Genomic DNA, 21,921 nt, shown 5'->3' on the forward strand with positions numbered 1-21,921 from the left:
TAGACTGTTCTTGCTCACCAGGTATGTGGCCAGGAGAACCATCCCATAGAAGGAAGCTCACTGCCACATCCCGATGGCTTCCTGACACAAGGAGTAGGAGCCCATACCCCCCCCCCCCCCCCGCTTGTTGACATAGTACATGGCAACCTGATTGATTGGGTTAGAACAATTTGATTCAGTATCCAAACTCTGAAAGCCTTTAGAGTGTTACAGATTGCGTTTAGCTGAAGGAGATGAAGCGAGTCTCCTGAGTGGACCAGCACCCTTGGATGTGAAGCACATCTACATGAGCACCCCATGCATCTGTGGTTAGAATTGTTCATGAAGGAAGAATTTGGAATGAAAGTCCTAGAATCAAATTGCTTTGAATTGTCCACCAGAGCAGTGAATGAGCTAGCTCAGGGGTGACATCCACTAGATTTCTCATGGTCTGACACTAAAGGGAATCTAGGGTCCACTGGACATCTTGTAAATGGAGGTGAGCCGTGGGTGTGACATGCACTGTGGAGGCCATAAGGGCCAATAACCTCAACATCTGCTGAGACCTGCTGGCTGCACTGAACCTGAGTGATGATGGAAATGAGTGCATCCGCCCGTACCTGAGGCAGTTTGGCTTGAGCCTGAACCATGTCTAGTAGGGTTCCATTGTACTCCAGTTGCTGAACTGGGATCAAGTACGACTTGGTGTAGTTGATCACAAACCCTAGTATCTCCAGTACCCAAATAGTTGTTTGCATTGATTTATGAGCACCTTCCTTTGATGTGCTTTTTATCGGCCAATCATCCAGATAGGGAAGTACGTGAACTTCCAGTCTGTGTAGCGATGCCGCAACTACTGCAAGGCATATTGTAGATACTCTGGGTGCGGATGCGAGGCCAAATGGCAGGATATATTACTGGTAATGGTGTTTTCCTACTTGAAATCTGAGATACCTCTCGTGACTTGAACATATCTGGATGTAGGTGTAAGCATCCTTTAAGGCCAGAGAGCATAGCCAATCATTTTCCTGAATTAAGGGAAGAAGGGTGCCCAGGGAAATCTTTCTGAACTTTTTTGTTCAGGGCCCTTAGGTCTAGGATGGGACAAAATCACCCCATCTTTTTGAACACAAGGAAGTACTTGGAATAGAATCCCTTCCTCTCCTGGTGCAACGAGTTCTACATTTTGGGCCTTCAGAAGGGAGGAGAGTGCTTCTGCGAGCACTTCCTGGTGCTGAGAACTGAATTGTGTCGCGCTTGGTAGGCAATTTGGAGGAGATTGATGCCAATTGAGTTTGTAACTCTCCCAGACTATTTCAAGAATCCACCAGTCTGAGGGTACAAGGGGCCACCTTTCTTGGAAAAAAATCAGCCTCCCTACTACAGGTAGGCCATCCAGAATGGATGCTGGCTATGCTCTACTGGAGCCAGTCAAAAATTAGTCCCCCTTTGAGAGTACTAGGCACTCCTTCTGTTTGTCTGAAAACCACCAAGAAGTGGCGGACACAGAAGGCCAAGAGAGAGACTGGATGGTACCAGTTTTATTTTTTTTTTTATGAGGTCTACCACCTTGTCCCCAAAAAGATTGTCTCCTTGGAAAGGGATGTCTGCCAGATTTTCCTGAACTGCTGGTTCCCAGGTCTGAGACACGCAGCCATGAGTCTGCACCTACCAATACATATGGCGGAAAGTCTGGATACAAAAGTATCAGAAGTGGCCCTAGCAATATGCTTGTGACACTCATTGTGCTTCATGGCTATCTGGCAAAGTTCTACGGCCTGCTGTGGTGGGAGAGTGTCCGCAAACTCGAGCACATTGCCTACCAAATTCTTCAAGTAAATGCTGGTACTGGTAAGACTGTATGCAGGAAATGAGCATCGAGCCTTGAAACACTTTCCTCTCAAAAGACTCCAAAATGTGAATATCCCTGCCTGGGGGAGCCAAGGCATGGGTCCTCAAACTTCTAGTTCTTTTGAGGGAGGATTCGACCACCATGAAATGGTGTGGAAGCTGCAGCTTCTTGAATCCGGGAGCCTTTTGGACTCTATATATAGAGCCCGCGTTCTTTGGAACAACTTTTACAGAGAGTGGGGTCTCCCAATTCTTCATCTGTGCATTCCTAAGGATGATATGAATGGGCACTATCACAGCTTCCTTAGGAGGGGAGTCGTAGACATCCAACATCTCGTCCCTGGGCTCATCCTCGACCTCCAATTTAAATGGAATGACTTCCACCATTTCCCTCAAAAAGCTGACAAAAGAGAACTCCTCAGGAGGACACTTTCTCCTTTCCGGTGGTGGAAGTCCTCTGGCTCTTCCTCTGACCCCCAGGAGTGTGCCATCTCAGCAAAATACTCATGGGATGCCTGAGTCTGCATCTGCCTTGGTCTGCTGGGCGCACAGCCAGGTTCTAGGCAAGAGCACTGAGGATTGCGTCCTCCCCTGATGGGTAGAAAGGAGAACTGCATCAGTCAGTGCTGGCTCTGACGTCTGGCGAGGTACCAGTATCAAGGAACAACTGGCAGGCAGAGCATGGGTCTCGGTCTCCAGGATGGGCTGGAGCAGCATCATAGTTGGTTCCGGCACTCTCAAGGCCTTGGCATCACACCAAGCTAGGATACATTCAAGCCCCTCTATAACATGACCATGAAGCACTCCTGGAGGGCAGGGCTTATGCTGGTGTGGCAACAGTCTAGAGATATAGAAGCTGAATTGGAGGCAGAGTCCCGGCTTCAGGGAGACATGCACATTGGCACAGTGCTAATGCTTCTGAGGTCCCCGTGAGGCCACTGTCCAAGAGCTCTTGACACCGTGCTTCAAGGCCTTCATTCGGTGCCCAGCATCAAAATCTGTAAGTGCCAATGAGGACAATGCAGAATCCATGGAAGTCCTCAGTGTCAGGTCCAATTATGCTCTGCCTGAGCTGGCATACCGGCGCCTGATGCCAATATGTCCCCAGTGTCCCGTGGAGCTCCAGAAGCCATGGGAACCGATGCCTTAGATTCTAGTGCCAATGGACTGGACCTGCTGAAAAGCCTCTCATGCAGAGCCTCTTGACTTTTTGGGGTTCTCTTCTGCATTTGAGCACAAAGAGAACAATTCAAAGAGAACAATTAAACGACTTATGATTAGGGGCCCAAATAGGTTAGGCACACATCACGTGGATCAGTCACAGACATGGTCCTAACACAGTGTGTGCACCATTTAAACCCACTGGCAGGTTTCTGGGACGTGGCTTATGATTTATTAAAAATTTGTTATACTACCCTTCCTAACAGCATAAGGGTGATTTACAATATAATAAAATCAAACATTGAAAAAAGAAAATGCCATGAATATGTAGGAGAAAAATCATTTCATACCATAAAGAAGCAAAATAAAGAAGACGTAATAAGTAGTTTAAAATTCAGAAAAACAATAAAAGGCGTGGGTCAGTGGATCTGTACAGTCCCACCACCATTCACACCAACCTGTCCAAATGCACGCTCAAACAGATATGTGAACTGGATTAGGAACTGGTTGACGGGCAGACGCCAGAGGGTGGTGATAAATGGAGTTCGCTTGGAGGAGAGAAAGGTGAGTAGTGGAGTGCCTCAGGGATCGGTGCTGGGGCCAATTCTATTCAATATATTCAATATATTTGTGAGTGATATTGCCGAAGGGTTAGAAGGTAAAGTTTGCCTTTTTGCGGATGACACTAAGATTTGCAACAGAGTGGACACCCCAGAAGGAGTGGAAAGCATGAAAAAAGAATGGTCTAACGTTTGGCAATTAAAATTCAATGCGAAGAAATGCAAAGTGATGCACTTAGGGAGTAGAAATCCACAAGAGACGTATGTGTTAGGCGGTGAGAGTCTGATAGGTACGGACGGGGAGAGGGATCTTGGGGTGATAGTATCTGAGGACCTGAAGGCGACGAAACAGTGTGACAGGGCGGTGGCCGTAGCTAGAAGATTGCTAGGCTGTATACAGAGAGGTGTGACCAGCAGAAGAAAAGAGGTTTTAATACCCCTGTATAAGACGCTAGTGAGGCCCCACCTGGAGTATTGTGTTCAGTTTTAGAGGCCGTATCTTGTGAAGGATGTGAAAAAAATGGAAGGGGTGCAAAGAAAAGCTACGAGAATGGTATGGGATTTGCGTTACAAGACGTATGAGGAGAGACTTGCGGACCTGAACATGTATACCCTGGAGGAAAGGAGAAACGGGTGATATGATACAGACGTTCAAATATTTGAAAGGTATTAATCTGCAAACGAACCTTTTCCGGAGAGGGGAAGGCGGTAGAACGAGAGGACATGAAATGAGATTGAAGGGGGGGGCAGACTCAAGAAAAATGTCAGGAAGTATTTTTTCACAGAGAGAGTGGTGGATGCTTGGAATGCCCTCCCGCGGGAGGTGGTGGAGAGGAAAACGATAACGGAATTCAAACATGCGTGGGATAAACATAAAGGAATCCTCCTCAGAAGGAAGGGATCCCCAGAAGCTTAGCCGGTGTTGGGAGGTGGGGATAGTACTGGGCAGACTTATACGGTCTGTGCCAGAGCCAGTGGTGGGAGGCGGGGTGGGTGGTTGGGAGGGGGGGATAATGCTGGGCAGACTTATATGGTCTGTGCCCTGAAAAAGACAGGTACAAATCAAGGTAAGGTATACACAAAAAATATCATGTTAATTTTATCTTGTTGGGCAGACTAGGTGGACCGTGCAGGTCTTTTTCTGCCGTCATCTACTATGTTACTATGTCTTTGGAGCGGTTCTAAACTTGGGATAGGAAAGCTCTCAGCGGGCTTGGAGTAGAAGCGTATTCCAAATGGTTAGGGCAGTGCAATAGAAAGCACTATTTCTGGTAGATTCTAAGGAACCATTTTGCGGATAGAACGTATGCAGATAACGAAAGGAGCCTTGGGGGGGCATATGGAATAATTAAGGCAGCAAGGTAGGGAGGAGTACTGTGGTGGGAGGGCCTTAAAGGCAAGAATGAGGATCTTAAAATGAGTTTGGTAAGTCACCGGGAGCCAGTGATAGGAAATGAAAAGTGACGTTAAATGGTCAGAGCTGCAGCAAAATCGTACAACTCAACGGTTGAGGATTTTTCTGAGCCAGGAGCTCAGGCCTATGACATGAAAAAGGGCCGAAAAACTTAAGGAAAACACATAGGAGAGGTAAAAAAAACCTTAAACACAAGAAAAGTCCTGCACTACTCGCAAAGAAAAAAAGGGCCGGAAGACCAAAAAAAAAAACCCCTGAAGAGAGAAACACCAACTACAGTGATAGAAGACTCATCTTCATTGCTCAGCAGAGAAAATGAAACTGCAAATCTTGCGTTTGACTTGGGCAGGTGAGAAGGCACTTGTGCATTCGCAGTGTGGGCCTGCCAAAGGCTTCTAGAATTTACAGACCGCTGGGCAGTGTCCCCACCAGGGCTTCATCGGCGGCATCGCCCACATGTGAGAATCTATGTCCAGCTTGTTCTTGAACTATATATATATATTTATAGTTACACTCCCTCCATTCCTATGGAGCAATGTTTTAAAAAATGTATTACTGTAATTTTTATAGTGTCATTGTTTTGAACCTAAGAAAACATTTTAGGATATGGTTAAAGCAGATTATTTTAAAGTTGGGGTTTCAGCAGCATTTTTTAAGTTAAATAAATACAATGTAAAGCTTGCAATGTAAACCAAGGTTTGATGTTCACAGAATATGCCTTTTCATAATCATGTTTTAGTTATTAAGCTTACTAGCTTCATTACATTCTAAAACTAGATTATGGAAAATAAAATCACATTTGAATTACAGATATATTTTGTTTAAGCTTTAGTTTATTAAAGCAATAATTAAGCTGTGAGTGGCCATAAATTAAAAATTGACATTTTTGTTGTTAATCCTCCATATTAAATCACACTGGGGGCTACGTAACTGTTCATCACTAATGGATATTTCTAACATGAGTTGCTGAAATCAGTCAAACAAGCTCAGTGTAAGTTTTAATTTATTAATTACATTTCTCTGTTGTACAGATATCTAGAGGGAGGGTAATTTTCAAAAGCATTTCTCTGGGTAAAAAGATTGATCTGCACACAGAAATGGGATTTTCTAAAATTGGCTGCCTATTATGTGGGTTTAATGTACATTCATACAGTCTGAATGGAGGCATTCTTGGGACTGGAATTAGGAAGAGGTTTGCATTTGAAAATGCAACTGTGTGTGTGTAAATTAATACTGAAAATTTATGTGCATTAAAGAGCACATGTAATGTATATGCATAGTTTCCATAGCATCATTTTCAAAGCAGAAGTACGCACAAATTTTTGCTTTGAAAATCTGGCTAGCTGCATAGAGGAAACAGTGTGTATCCTTTTTATGTGGACAGTTAAATCTGCCTGGTGTGTATATGCAGAGATATGTAAAGTTTGTCCCTGCTTTAGAAAATATTTTCAATACAAATTGTGTTCTGCTTTCCCCTTCCAGTAATTAGCATTTTATTTGGTTGGTTAATGAGCTGATTGTACTTTCTATTAATTAGTATGTCTCTTTCAAGTTTTGAACATTCATGAGTTGCTGCAATGTTCATTCACACTGTCTTGGGTGTGATCTAATTTTTAGAGCAGGGGGTTTCAACCCAGTCCTTTAGGCACACCCAGCCAGTCAGGGTTTTCAGTGAGGATATCCTGAAAACCCCGATTGGCTGGGTGTTCCCCAAGGACTGGGTTGAAAACCTGCTTTAGAGCTTTTGGGACCAACTGTAGTTGTGGTTTGCAACACTTTGCTGTAGGTGACAGTAGATGATTCCAGATGAAATGTAAATTGATCTTTGGTCAGAGTTTATCTCTAGTGTATATGCAATTAGTTTAGGACTGGAGGACCTTTTACAGGCATTCTGTCAATACAGCTACCTGACAGTTGTTTGTATTTATGAACGCTTGCATTTGGCACCTACTGCCATCTGTTGTGTGTCTAGTGGGGAGCTGAGACAGTTAAAATGAGATTATTGCTTAGTATAACACTGTGAGAGTTATTGAGAGATAGAAACAGCACTTGCTGTGTCCTTAGGGCATTCTGGGGCTGAAAATAAATTGGTGGGTCTTTTATAATGCCTATAACTGAAATGTGACATGTCTAATGAAGCTTGCAACAGTAGTCTTGGAAACTGATTAAAACCTGAATGAATTTTTCTAAAAATGCTGTTAACATTACTTTTTTGGTTTTAGAATTCCTGGAAAGCTGAAACAGTTTGTATTAGATCTGCATTCTGGGAAATTACACAGAGAATTCCACCATGGACCTGATCCCACTGATGTGGCTCCTGGCCAGGTACATTTGACTTTAATACCTTATTTATTTATTGTGCCATATAAATATTTGAAAAAAAACCACAATGTTTTAGCAATGCAGTTTACAATTAATATATAACAACCCCATTCACTGCCTCATCTAATGGGAAAAATTCCTTTCCTAGACAGTACCCCTCACAAATCCTGGCCAGGTCTTACTGTTTTTTGGAACTTACCGTAGTGAATTAGTTTCCACAACACGACTGAGCTAAAACTTTCACTTGTGGTACAGTAATTCTTGCTAAATTTGAGTAATACGTTCAGTTCTAGTTGCCATATCTGAAAAAAGATATAGCGGAATTAGAAAAGGTTCAAAGAAGAGCAACCAAAATAGTAAAGGGGGATGGAACTCCTCTCACGTGAGGAAAGGCTAAAGAGGTTAGGGCTCTTCAGCTTGGAAAAGAGATGGATGATGGGAAGTATGATTTGAGGTCTACAAAATTCTGAGTGGTGTAGAACGAGTAGAAGTGAATCAATTTTTTACTCGTTCCAAAAATACAAATACTAGGGGACACTCAAGGAAGTTACATGGAAATACTTATAAAACAAAATAGGAGAAAATATTTTTTCACTCAACGAATAGTTAAGCTCTTGAACTCTAGAGGATGTAATAACAGCGGGTAGCATATCTGGGTTTTAAAAGGTTTGGACAAGTTCCTGGAGGAAAAGTCCATAGTCTGCTATTGAGACAGACATGGGGAAGCTACTGCTTGCCCTGGGTTTGGTAGCATGGAATGTTGCCACTATTTAGATTTCTGCCAGGTATTTGTGACCTGGCTTGGCCACTGTTGGAAACAGGATATGGGGCTAGATGGACCATTGGTCTGATGGTTATTCTTATGTTATTATATTCTTATGTAAACCAGCAATAACTTCCCACAACATATCCAAAGTAACCACAGTGGGTTTAATCAGTAACCTAGGGGAGAAATAAATAAACCCCTGATGGTAGTCTCAAGCCTGACTCAGAATCCCAAGTAGCCTCGAACAATACCTGCAGGGATAGACCAGGGAATCTCACTTCTTCCTTTGCTGCAATTTGCACTAGTCTCTGAACTATTTGACACATTTCTTGCTCCAGCTGTATAATGAATTGCAACTGCCTCTCTTGCAATTGAATTTGCCTGTATCTGTGCAGAAGACGCAGAACCCACCAAGACCAGTGAACTAAGCACCTGGTTCTGGAATCAGTGAAACTTTGAGCCCCTGGAACCTTTCAGGATTTCCTTCACTCTGCATGGTTTTAGGCAGGGCAACTCAGGTTTCAAGTTTATTGAGGCTTGATATATTGAAGCTGGGCAATAAGCCTGTAGTTAGTTTATAAGGAAGCAGGGAGCTTAGGGTTTTTGATCTTAATGCAGAGGAGTGTGGTAGCCGTGTTAGTCCACTCTTAAGGTTATCAATAGAAATCAAACAAAATAAAACATGGAAAAGAAAATAAGATGATACCTTTTTTATTGGACATAACGTAATACATTTCTTGATTAGCTTTCGAAGGTTGCCCTTCTTCCTCAGATCGGAAATAAGCAAATGTGCTAGCTGACAGTGTATATAAGTGATCTTAATGCAGAAATATGCAAGTTTTCATGATGCTGGGACAGTCCTGGTTGAGAGACTATGAGAGATCGTGGAATGCAGGTAGTGTGCCAAGCATAATTGAAATCTACCAATATAACATGAAGGAATAGGGTCAACCGTTGTGGCTTTAACTGTTTGTATTGCTACCTTAATAGCAGAGACAGTAGTAGACGCAAAAGTGCCCATGTGATGGGCAGTGGGGGATATGAATTGATTGTCCTCTTCAGATCTGTCTGGGAAGCTATGGGAAGAAAAGGCTGCCCAAAGGGAGATGACTTTGTCCTGAAAGAAGTCTGCTAATGAGTCAGCCGATGACTGCTGCTCATGGGGTAGATCAGCAACCAGTGGGAGAACAAGATGCCAAAAGATTTGGTACATTTTGCCAGTGTGGGGTGATGTAAGGATATACAGCATTTGTGCCAAAGGTGCTCCATGTGTCTGATGATGTTTTTGCAACCAAAGGCCAGAGCTGTACCAGCCAGCCGCCCTACTAGTGGGCTTTCTGATTGGTTGAGTTTTTAATGGAGCCAGCTGGTGGTAAACCCAGGAAACTTCAGAGTCTCAGAGTGTATCCTGTGAGTCAAGAGATGATGAGGCAAACATGGTAGGACTAAGCGAGAATTCGTTAGTAAAATGGTCTGAAGTGAGCTTGGTCAGATCCCTGAAGCTAACCTCCATAGGGGAAGGGGTAGGAGTGAATGATGGGTATGACAGACAGAAAGAAAGATGGTAGTGGTCTGTCCGCGGAAGAGGGAGTGGAGGGGAAATCTGGAGGTGAACGGTATCAGGCAAGGAGGAGAGAATGACATCAAGAATATGACCAGCCTGATGTGTTGGAGAGAGTGTGCAGCAGGAGAGAGAAATCCTGACTAGTAAAGTCTGATGTGAAAGCGGCCCTGGGATCATCCAGATGAATATTAAGGTCACCAAGGAGAACTGGATGGGAATCAGGCAGAATTGTGCAAGAGTACTTTGAAGCAGTTGGAAGGAAGAGGCTGAGAATGGATCAGGTAGGTAAAAGCGAGAACTGGGGTGTCTCACGGAGCATAGTAGAGGAGAGAGGCACAGATTGGAGTGAAAGTTTAGAAGAGTAAATAACCACTAAGCCACCACCCCTACCAGTTGGCCGGGCATGGTGAAATGTCAAATAAGCTGAGGGCATCGCTTTTGTTAAGTATGAGAGATCAGAGTCTGCCAGCCAAGATTCAGTGAGGCAAAAGATGTCAAAGGAGTGGAGGAAGATGTCATGAATGAGGGTATATTTGTACTGCACAGAATAAACATTAAGGAGCCCTATCTTAAGAGTTTGCTGGGAAGGTACTTATATGGGGTTCTGCGGAAATGTAGGAAATATGTAGGTCAGTGTTCTTACCTGAGAGATTGAGTGAGGGCATGGTCATATTAGTGTCCCCAAACGATCGAGATGTGGGAGACTGCCATGAAAAGAACTAGTAAAAAGAGAAGTAGAGACAAGAGACTTTGTGTAGAGAAAAAGGAACTGCAGGAGCACCAGAGAAGCCTCATAGGAGGCACACTAAGGAGTGTATCCACCTTCTTGTGTGCATTGCTTAGGCACGCACCTGCAGCATGTGCCACAGTGTGGTCATCATGAATGCTACCGGACTGATGTCACTTTGGGTATCAGTGGGCAGGCCAACAATGCCATGTTCATGGCTCAGCAGGAGTAGAACCCAAGGAGACAACATCCAACACTGTAAGAGAGAGCAGACAGGCAGAGCAGAGGTCATTACAACATATAGAACCTTTGCTCTGAGCCGTAGCTTGAAACACATGACAGTCCATTGGGCCTGGCACATTTGGAGATCCCAACTGCGAAGGAAGAGTTTGGGTCCTCATTTTCTGCTTGCCTGTAGTAGAAAGTAATCAGGAATTGAGTGGTACAGGGTCCTCTCTGGGGGCAGTTCTATAACTGGGCATTTAGATGCCCCGAAGGCAATGAGCCTATTCTATAATTTAATCTAGGCATCAGGGTTCCATTCAGTGTTGTGTAGTAACTAAGTAAATGTAACTAGTTACTGCACCTAAGTAAAAGTTTTGTTCTTTTTACTTGTAAAGAAGTACAGGATGACATTTTTTACTTTTACTGAAGTAATAATTTCACCAGTTTTTACTACTTTTACTCAGTGGAAGCAAGATGTAAATGACGATTCCACAGTAAACCAAATGAAACAGCAAAACCAGGAACAGGATTTTGCTATTGCAACCCTCATCATGTTAACAGTGGATCATCTCATCTTAAATGTTGCTGTTCAGTGAATATAGCCTATGAGAACTGTGGAGTTGCTTGTGTTTGTTGAATTGGTTACTGGTCTCCAGCCAAACAGAACAGTGATGAGTTGGGTCACTTTAAAGCTGAGATGGAGCTGAAGTTTTAGCAATTCTTTGTGAACAGACCTATGTCTCTACAACATATGTCTCTATAACAAGTGGAGGAGTGGCCTAGTGGGTAGGGTGGTGGACTTTGGTCCTGGGGAACTGAGGAACTGAGTTCGATTCCCAGCACAGGCAGCTCCTTGTGACTCTGGGCAAGTCACTTAACCCTCCATTGCCCCATGTAAGCCGCATTGAGCCTGCCATGAGTGGGAAAGCGCGGGGTACAAATGTAACAAAAAAAAAAAAAACAGACTGTTGGTCTTCTCATGGAAATTTTCACTTTGGGGTGACTGTCCACTGGATTGATAATCTTTAGAGAAAAAGTCTGGTTTTATGACTAAAGGGTTCTCGCACATTTGACAATTTGTGTACCAGTTCTCAAAGATATTCAAACAGAGTTTGCTATCATGAAAAAGTAGAACAGACAATGATTCCAACTTTGTGAAAGCCTTCTTTGTAATTGGACAGCATGACAATGATAATGAAGATGAAAATGAAGATGTAAGTGATGAATTAGTTCGCACTACTTCTAATGCAGATGATAATGACAATAATGATGATAAAGTATTCTTTGCTATATGAAGTCAAGTGTTTGGAGAGATTCCCTCGATTAAAACCTGCAGACCCAGTCAGAAGACATCGGTAGTATTGTAACATGGTCTGATTTGAAGAAACTTTTTATCAAACTGAACAGTCCACTTTCTGCTAGTGCTATTGAAAACCTTTTCAGTTGTGCTAGATTAATGACTCACAAGTGCACTTACATTAGTGATAGTCATTTTCAAAAATGCAGTTTGACTAAAAGTAAAGTGGATTGAATTGTAAAGCAATAAAGTTGTAGGGATAAAAAACAGTAGTTGCATTCATTGCAATTGCGGTACTTTTACTTTTTGTATGCACTGTGTGTTGGCAGTAGTCTATAGTATTTGACTGTGCTTTCTCTTTTCCTTTCCTCAGGTAATTTCAGAGCCCTACTGTTCTCTTTGGTGTGATTGAGCCCCACTGTGGGTCACATGACCCTGAGTGTTATTAGGGAGCATCCTGAAGTAATTTTAGATCCCTACTGTTCTCTCTGGTGTGATTGAGCCCCGCTGAGAGTCACATGACCCTGAACATCATCAGGGAGTGTCCCAAAGTAGCTGTTATTTTCTTGTAATAGTGGTGTTTGCTATTGTCTCATGGGCAAGCATCTCCACCATCCATGATTTCTGTACTTTTTGGTACTCTAATTAAACCAGTACCTCAATTTAAGTATTTAGGTGTCATCCTCGATTCCAGATTAAAATTTTCTGCTCATATTTCATCTGTTTTAAAATCTGGGCTCGCTACTCTCCACAAATTGAAGACAGTTTGTAGTATTCTTGACTTTAATTCAATGCATACTTTGTTCCGTGCCTTCACTGGTTTAAAGTTGGATTAGTGTACTGTCATATATGCCAGCCTACCCAAAGGAGAATTATAAAGGCTCCAAACCCTGCAAAATACCGCTGTGCACTTATTTAGTGCATCGTGGTTAAAACCTAAAACTCCATCGTAATCCACTTTGGGGATCACGGGTGATCTGGAGGCATCACAGTCTGCGCATCTCGCCAATTGAGATCAGCTAAGATAAGTAAACCTCCAGTGAATATTTTTGATTGCAGCACTTTGAGTTAGTCTCCTGAGGTGCGAGTTTTGGAAGGAAGGAAGGGCGAATGCTATGATGTTTGGCGGCTGTGTACCATATCCAGAACATTTGGTTTAAAGGGCACAACAGTGTTACTGAGCACAGCAAATTAAAAAAAAATTGTATTTAAATAAGATACGATCAGGTCATCTGGTGCAATAGAAAATTAGATAATTACCAACACCAGTTCTATTTTTGGTACCCTTACAGAATAAAATATATGAGGACAGACCTAAAAATCTCAGTATGTATACTTTGGAAGAAAGGGAGGAGAGATATGTTAGAGACATTTACATGCCTCTATGGCACCTTAAACCAAAGATAATATTTAATAGGTAACCAGTTCAACTGCTTTAAAATTGAGGTAACTTGGTCATGTCTCTTAGCGTTACATAAAAGATGGTTGGCTGAGGTTTGAAGAATTTGAAGTTGACGCAGTTGAGAAGAAGTAATACCACAGTAGACTGTAATGCAGTAATCAATGCGAGACACAATAAATGAGTCAATCAGAGTGTGTAAAGAAGAAAAGGCTAGGAATTTGCTAATAGAACAGAGACAATGAAGCCAGTAGAAAAGGCCTGAACAAAAAAATATGTATTAAGAGGGAGCCACACCTAGGGTCAACAGAGGCCACCACTGACCCCTAGACCTTGCAATGAAAAACAGTAACCTAGACCATGGAACTTGGTTCCCAAAAGTGTGCATTTCTGACTAGAGTATCAAGATTTCAGATGGTGTTCCAACTTTGATATTTTTGCCAGACCCTTAATAATCAATAGGGGTATTTTAACACTCTATAACAGGGGTTCTTAACTTTTTTTGGTTCCTGTACCCCTTTAACTGATCAGTGAAAACCTTCCACTCCCATTCCTAAACCACTTGTCTACTAGTGTTTATTGACAGCTATATATGTTGCTGGTAGCAGCTAACAGAACCAACTGCTAACATGTTGCTAAAATTACAGTAGTATACAGTTATACTACTAATAACTGTCCTAATAACCTTCTTTCCCTCTGACCAGAAAATGTCAATAAATTGTCTCAGGTTTCAAGACCTTTCTCTGCACCCCATTTGACCACTTTCTAAACCCTTTTGGATTGCAGGCACTACTAGTTAAGAAACCCTGTTCTATAAGTTATAATGTACATGTATTCCAGATGTGTGTATATGTATGTGTATATATATGATTATTAAATTTGATATTATTGCATCTTCAGTTGTTATAAGTGTTAGATGCATCTACTTTAAGTGAATGTGCTAAATAAATACTTCTCTTTGATGTTCACGGAAGAAAAACCGGGAGAAAGACCGTGGTTGGTTGCCAAGGGAATATCTGGGAATGGAGTGGATATTGAACCATTCACAGAAGAAAGCGTTTCTAAACAGCTTGAAAATCTGAAAGTGGACAAAGATTTGTGGCCAGATGAGATACGTCCCAGGATACTGAGAGAGCTCAGAGAAGTCCTGGTGGGACCTCTTAAGGATTTATCTAATAGTTCTGTATAGACTGAAGAGTTACGAGGGATTGGAGACGAGCTGATGTGGTCCCTCTTCACAAAAGTGGAAACAGGAAAGAAGTGGGAAACTACAGGCCGGTAAGCCTCACATTGGTGGTACAAAAAATAATTGAATTGCTGCTGAAGGAAAAGATAGTTGACTTTCTAGATGCAAACAGGTTACAAGATCCGAGGCAACATGGCTTTACCAAAGGAAAATCCTGCCAAACGAATCTCATTGACTTCTTTGACTGGGTGACCAAAGAACTGGATGAAGGACGTGTGCTAGATGTAATCTACTTGGATTTCAGCAAAGCCTTTGATACCTTCCCTCACAAGAAGGCTCATGAAAAGGCTGAACTTAGGACCCAAAGTAGTGAACTGGAATAGAAACTGGTTGACAGACAGGCGGCAGAGGGTGGTGGTAATAGGAAAGGAAGGTGAGTAGTAGAGTGCCTCAGGGGTCGGCGCTGGGGCTGATTCTTTTTAATATATTTGTGTGAGACAATGCTGAAGGGTTAGAAGGAAAAGTTTGCCTTTTTGCGGATGACACAAAGATAGCCAATAGAGTGGATACCATGGAGGGAGTAGAAACCATGAGAAGGGATCTCCTAACACTAGAAGTATGGTCAAGGGTCTGGAGGCTGAAATTTAATGCTAAGAAGTGCAGAGTGATGTACTTGGAGTGCAGAAATACAAAAGAGACATACCAGATAGGAGGGGAGAGATTGGTAAGCTCAGCTCAGGAGAGGGGCCTTGGGATGATGGTGTCTGTAGATTTCCAGGTTACGAAACAGTGTGACAAGGCAGTGGCCATGGCTAGAAGGATGCTAGACTGCATAGAGAGGGGGTATAACCAGCAGAAAGAGGTGTTGATGCCCTTGTAGAAATTGGTGAGGCCCCACTTGAAGTATTGTGTTCAGTTTTGGAGGCCTTATCTTGCAAGACGTACATGGAGAGACTTGTATACCCTGGAGGAAAGGAGAAACAGGGGTGATATGATACAGACATGCAAATATTTGAAAGGTATTAATCCACAAACAAACCTTTTCCAGAGATGGGAATGTGGTAAAACCTAGAGGGCATGAATTGAAGTTGAAAGGGGGCTGACTCCAGAATAACGTCAGGAAGTATTGTTTTCACTGAGAGGGTGAATGCATGGAACAAAAGACAAAGGAATCCTGTTTAGAAGGATTGGATCCAAAGAAGCTTAGGGGAGATTAGGTAGGAATGCCAGTGCTGGGCAGACTTCTATGCTCTGTGCCCTGATCGAGGCTGAATAGACTTGGATGGGATGGGTTGGAGTGGAGCTTTTCATGGGCTATGACAACAACTTCAGAAATTTTAGAGCAAGGCTAGTGCCGGGCAGATTTCTACAGTCTATGCCCGAAAACAAAAAGGCAAGGAAAAATGAAGATCAGGTATACATATGATGTATCACTTCATACCATATATAATGAGTTTATCTTGTTGAGCAGACTGGATGGACCATACTGGTCTTTATCTTCCGCCATCTACTATGTATGTTTATGAAATTATATAAATCATAGCTATTTATAGGACCCCAGGGGGGTAATTTTAAAACATATGTCTACACTCAAGTGTTTTATGTGTAAAAATGGACTTATAAAATTGTCCTAAACTTATGCACTTACAACCTGTATATGCATAAGATTTCCATGATATGGGTAGGATTTACACTTATTTTTGTATTTTATTAAATACATACATCAGTATAATGAAATGGCAAATTTGCATATGCCTCAGAGCAGGTGTAAATATATGCATATATTTCCCATGGGGTATGTTTTAAAGAAAAATTGTGTAAGTTAGCATGTATCACATAAATTTAAGGGCCTGTTATAATTACTCTTAGTATGAGATAATTAACCTTACTATATTATGAATCAATATATAATGTACTTACATATGATTTAATATATATGTTGCATTTATTTTGTTGTACATCGACAGAAAATTATGGGTGAGTGATTTTACAAATTTGAAAAAATAATTTGTGTATTTAAAAACTGGATGTAAAACAAAGGGCATAATAACAACATATCCACTCAGCATATATCAAACCAGAGAAAGTTTGTATGCAAATAATTAAGTATAGTTAGATTTGCCGTGAAAAGTGTTACTCAGGATTTTTAAGTGGATGGCAATTTTAAGATATCAGTGCACAGCTAATGATTGTATAATGTATATTTGTGTTTTATTACAGGAAAGTCAAGACATAGCAAGCAGTCCACCAGAGAGTTCATTCCAGAAGTTAGCACCTAGTGAATACAGATATACTATATTAAAAAGGCATCGTGATGAGCTATAAACATTGCAAGCCTTTCAAACAACTGACTTCTGTGTGGTGAAAAAGTAAACCTATATTTTCATAATTCTGTGTATTTTTTATTTGGGGATAAACTGAAAGTTATGAAATTGTTTATTTTTATTTCTTCCCCCAATCTATAAAAATATTTTTGATTTGAGGGTCACTGTGAGTGGGGGTCTTTGGCTAATAATTATTAGTGCATGCTATCTGCAACAGGGCCCAAAGAAATAAATGGGCCCCGTGGCTGATGTGTTAATAGTAAAAAAAAAACAAAAACCACTCTGTTTCTGATTATACAACAAAGAGATGAGACCTGTTTCTATTTCTGATCTCACTTTTGGATGTTTTTGTGGAGATTTTAGCAAACACAAATTATTTGTTACTCTCCATAGGTGCTTGGTACCAAGTAGTGAATTTCAAAACAAAAAGTACATGCATACTTCCATTTTGAAAATTAGTGCAAAGTCCATGAAGGGAAAATACTTACGAGCTTCATCCCATTGAGCACAGTTTGGCTGATATATATTGTCATAGTTCTCATAATTAAGAGGGGTATATTCTGGATACTTTGGGTGGGGAATAAATTAAAGTTTTACAGAACTGTTTCATAGTGGTTTGTTTTACTGGGTTTTTTTTCCTCAGGTGACATGAGTAGCAGACGTTTGTGCAACACAAGACTATTAATAACTAGAACCCAATGAATCAGTTTCAAACTTATAAGCTATCATTTATTAGAATTTTATTTGTTCAAACATGAATTTTGCCCACTGTATTTAGATACCTTTTTTATTTTGTTTTGTTTTTACAGAAAATATTTGTAGACTTTATGCAAGGCCAGGAAAGAAGTATTGTTTTGAATATTAAATCATGGTTTTATTGTACATGTAAATAAAGCAATGTCTGTACAAAGAAGCTTATTTAATGTGAAACACCTATAAAGGTAATGGTTCTGTTCTGATTGCTGAGAATTTAAAAGGTTCTAAAAAAGTATGTTAAGAAATTTTCAGTAGGTTGCATAATGGTCTAGTCTAAGTACTCTGCATGTAAAGAAAAACATAAGGACATTGTTCTTTATAAGCATGATTTGATGATCTAGTACAGAAATGGAAAAGTCTTTTTTTTAAAGCAGAAAAGTGCAATGAAGTAAGCCTGGCACTCCAATTGTAGATGCTGATCTTTCCTTAGTCTGTTTATTTTTCATTTTGGCTATGAAGTTCTGGGCAGCTGGAAGAATACTCCTTGATCATTTTCTCTTTCTTTTTTTGTATCAATTTTCCACCTGTGAAGCCCAACACCCCACCACCAAGTGCAGCTGCAATTCCTGCCACTTTGAAGCCTGCCAGGAGGCCAATAGGACCCCCTACCACTCCACCAATGAGTGCACCTGCCACCGGCAGGACTGCCAACTTGTATTTCACAGCCTGTAAGGGGAAAGATTGAGAAAGCATTAAAGTGTGCTTTTTTATGCTGTTTTTCCCCCCATATACAATATATTTATTAATTCTGATAATTTGATAAAAATGCACTATCAAAAATACAGACTGCTTTTACATTAAATATTTTAAACAAGTATGTAAAGCTATCAAAAGCTTTTATTATGCAAGTATTTCTAAGTTGGCAAATGCAGGTTCTTGGGTGCTGTAATTGCTAGTGCCACAAATGTAATACAGTATTACATATAATTATGTATCATCTGTTTACTCTCACCATCATTAAATTCTAGTTAACCAATCATTTAGCTATCTACTAAAAGGGTATCACTACCAGCAAAAACATGTTGGGATTAAAGTTCAGCACACCATTCTACTAACAAAAATTCTCTCCTGCCAGAATGGATGTGAAAGAATATCACAGCAGAGGTTGATTTTTTTTTCTCCCCCACTACCCAATGTGTCATTTCTTCCTTATTTCCTTAATTGCTGGTTCCCTCAGCACTAAAGACGGCAGATCAATTGGGTTAATACAGAAAATTGCTGGCAGTCAGAGTACCATTGATTCACCAGCAGGAGCAGATCCCTACCTTCCCTAGGTTTTTGGTTCCCTCTTCAACATTCACAGCAGCAGTGTTGACATGGTCTTCAATGCTGTCAATCTTCTCCTGCTGAGACTAGATGCAAAGGAATTATGAGTGAGGTTTCCTGCTGTGAAGCAACAGTGAGCCAATGCACACTATTTTAATTCTTGTAATCAGTACCCTGCAGCAACTTTCAGTTGCTATGCAGTGTAGCCATGCAGTCTTAACTGCAGCTGCTAATAGCACTGGATAAAACAATGCTGTAAAAATGAAATTACTTTTAAAATAATACATTTAGCCTATTAAATTATAAAATAAGCTTTTTCAGAAAGCCATGCTGTTTCAAGTTACATTATTAAAGTGCATTCTTATTTAAACTCCCAGACTGTCATATCGAAGAATCGAACCTTCTGTAAGATACTAGGTGGAAGAAGAATTTAGCACATGTGCTTCATGCTGGCTGTGATGTGCAAAACTATCCTTTTACTATAAAGCCCTGGTTTAAAATAATTCAATAATGTATTTGGTGATTTCATTTGGGAAATGTCACAATTAAAAAGATCAATAGTGTGGAATGTAGTTTTGCCTTGTAAGTACTGTGTTTAATAACTGAATAATTCTGAAAACAATTTAATGTACAGTAACAATGTAATTAAGAGGAGTTTTACTTTTTTTTTTTTTTTTTACTTTTGTCAGGGCTCAGTTTCACCATTTGGTAGTAGCAAAGAGCTCTGGAGGTTCTGAGGTCTCTTTCTCATCTGATTCTTATGTTTTGGGGGAAAACATCTGGATATTTGTGCTGATTATTAATATTCACTGCACACTAGTGTTTTCCTGTTGCTGCTAAATATCACGTTTTCATTAGTTTCAACTGCTAGAAACATGATGGTTTTGAGAGCAGTTTGTGCAGGTAAGTAGTAAATTATGTGCATAAATTGTTGAAAATTGCCCTCCTTCAATGTGATTAAAAATAAGTCCACACGTTTAGAGATGATCCCAGAGGTATGTTTAGGTCAGGGAAGAAAAATGTGCATAGATTGCATTCTTAAATCTATATGTGTTATTTTCTTTCCTTTCTTTAGTTCAAATAAATTAGCTGTCAGGTAGACAAATGGGTAATTATGGTCCTTTAAATAAATATTCATCTGATTTTCACATATTCTTACAAGAAATACAGATCTTTATTCCTTTTCATTCTGTCACACCAATGAAGAGAAGTGGATTATCTTCCTTCCCAACAGCAGATGGAGGTAGAGATACTGAATTAATATCAGTTACATCATGGCATAAAGGCTGATGAACTAGAGAGCTGCACTGGCATGGGGACTGCAGGAATCCCATGGAACCCACGGGATTCTTGCAGGGAAGGAAGAAGTTGCCATAGGGATTCCCACGGGAGTATAGTCAAAATCTCTGGTTCCTCCAGCATGAGGTGTGGAATGCATTAAGAGGAAATTACCAGAATGAGGCTTGAAACTTATGGAGAAAGACAGCTGGAAAACCAGCCTGAGGTTTGGAACTTTCATTGATTGAATAGTGAATTCCATCAAAAAAAAAAAAATGCAGGTAGCTGTTGAAGTTGGGAAGCGAGTCCAAAGAGAATCCATGTGTGTGGAGAAGTCAAAGATCCCACAGAGTAACTCAAGAAGTTGGGAAGAAACAGAGGGCTGCAAGCAACTACTAGCATCCACTCCGATGAGGATAGAATGGATTGGGGGGGGGGGGGGGGGAGAATGGGTGAAATTTCTGTACCTGTGCAACTCTTTCTAATGAACCTTAGCATTTCTTAATCTCCAGCAAATAGTTGAACTGGTGTAGGCCTGAATCTGCATCCAGCTAGATAAAATCTTGCTGGGCCTGGGTTCCCCAGGTCTGTCCCCAGCCATAAAAATCTAAATAGACCCAATGCAGTCCAATATCACTGTTGCTCTTCCCCTTCAGAAGTCCTCTATTTTTGCAGGCACTGTCAATAAGGAAAGCAAGCTGCCTCTAGGCCCGGAAGCATTCCCTCTGCTGGTTCCTGCTTCCTCTAACACAACTTCCTATGTCCAGATAGGTGAGACAGCAGAGGAAATGCTTCCAGAGCCAGCTCTCTTTATTGATGCCGCCAGCAATCCACAGCAATGATGGAGAACCGCTGAAGGGGAGTTGGAAAGGATGACTGTAATACCGGACCATGGGGGGGGGTAAAAGATACCAGCCTCTATGCAGGGACAGAGATGGCAGGGGCCAGGGTCCTTCAGATTGTTTGCTCCAGGCCAACTTTGTCTCTTGGCAGTCCTGAGTTACCTACCACTACATTGTACTTCCAGCTCAGTCAGAACCAGGATTGGCATATGGCACCATAAGTCTTTGCATTTATCTATCCAGGGATGTTCCCCTTTTTCTGGGGGGAGGGGGGGGGGTTAATTCCTCTAAGGTATCTAGTTTGGAATCCTACTGGTATGGTCACTGCATTTGGGTATCTGGTTTCTCTCTTCCAGAAGACAGTCTTCTGCTGCAGCTGAACAGGAAGCAGAAGACTTAAGGTGGGAATTAAACTGCCCTTCCATATAGCAGTGCGCAGCAATTGCTACCTTAGCCACAGGGCTAGCCAATTCCATTTACTTTTATTTACCTGATACTAAAACACAAACTGTTATCAATGTATGTAGTCAGGAAATTATGCTTGCCTTCTAGACCCACTCTGCTGAATATGTATTTGCTACAACACAATTTATATTTGATAGCACTAGCAGCATATGCAAGAACCAACTGCTCAAATTAAAATTACCATTCCTGTCAAAAAATCAAATAGTTGGCATTAAAGAATTCTAGTCAGAAACTGAACCAGTGAAATATATCTTGTCAGAGGTTCTCAATAAACTAAAATAGAGTTAGTACATGCAAATTTATCTCGTGTATTCATTGTGGGTATCCTGAAAACTTGACTGTTGAGGTGTATGCCAAGGACTGGCTTGAGAACCCCTATCTTAAGTTAATGGGGAAAAGGCACAATTTAAAATCCATGTACTTTCCAGAAAGAAGTGGTAGTTGCTGGACATACTAGAGCCATGTGGGGTACTGGTAGATAAGTGTGTGCGTGCGCAAGTGTGACTGTGATATCAAATCATTTTTTTATGAGACTAAGT

At 41.1% G+C, this 21,921-nt stretch overlaps 2 protein-coding genes across 3 annotated transcripts in view; one reads left to right on the forward strand and one right to left on the reverse strand.

The window, feature by feature from the left end:
- The window catches only part of ERP44 (endoplasmic reticulum protein 44), a 238,984-nt gene extending 221,608 nt beyond the window's left edge, over positions 1-17,376 (forward strand). Inside the window, exons 11-12 of the mRNA XM_030205130.1 lie at positions 7,188-7,290; positions 16,672-17,376. Of these exons, the coding sequence (XP_030060990.1) occupies positions 7,188-7,290; positions 16,672-16,776 (208 nt within the window). The 3' untranslated portion in view covers positions 16,777-17,376. The remainder of the gene's footprint in view (positions 1-7,187; positions 7,291-16,671) is intronic.
- Positions 17,377-17,490: 114 nt separating this feature from the next.
- The window catches only part of STX17 (syntaxin 17), a 131,709-nt gene continuing 127,278 nt past the window's right edge, over positions 17,491-21,921 (reverse strand). For both annotated transcript variants that reach the window (XM_030205141.1, XM_030205145.1), the window contains 2 exons: positions 18,797-18,883; positions 17,491-18,197 (listed from right to left, as the gene is read on the reverse strand). In XM_030205141.1, coding sequence (XP_030061001.1) covers positions 17,967-18,197; positions 18,797-18,883 — 318 coding nt within the window. In that variant the 3' untranslated portion in view covers positions 17,491-17,966. The remainder of the gene's footprint in view (positions 18,198-18,796; positions 18,884-21,921) is intronic.

The sequence above is a fragment of the Microcaecilia unicolor genome, chromosome 1, assembly GCF_901765095.1.
Source record: "Microcaecilia unicolor chromosome 1, aMicUni1.1, whole genome shotgun sequence".
Lineage (NCBI taxonomy): Eukaryota > Metazoa > Chordata > Amphibia > Gymnophiona > Siphonopidae > Microcaecilia > Microcaecilia unicolor.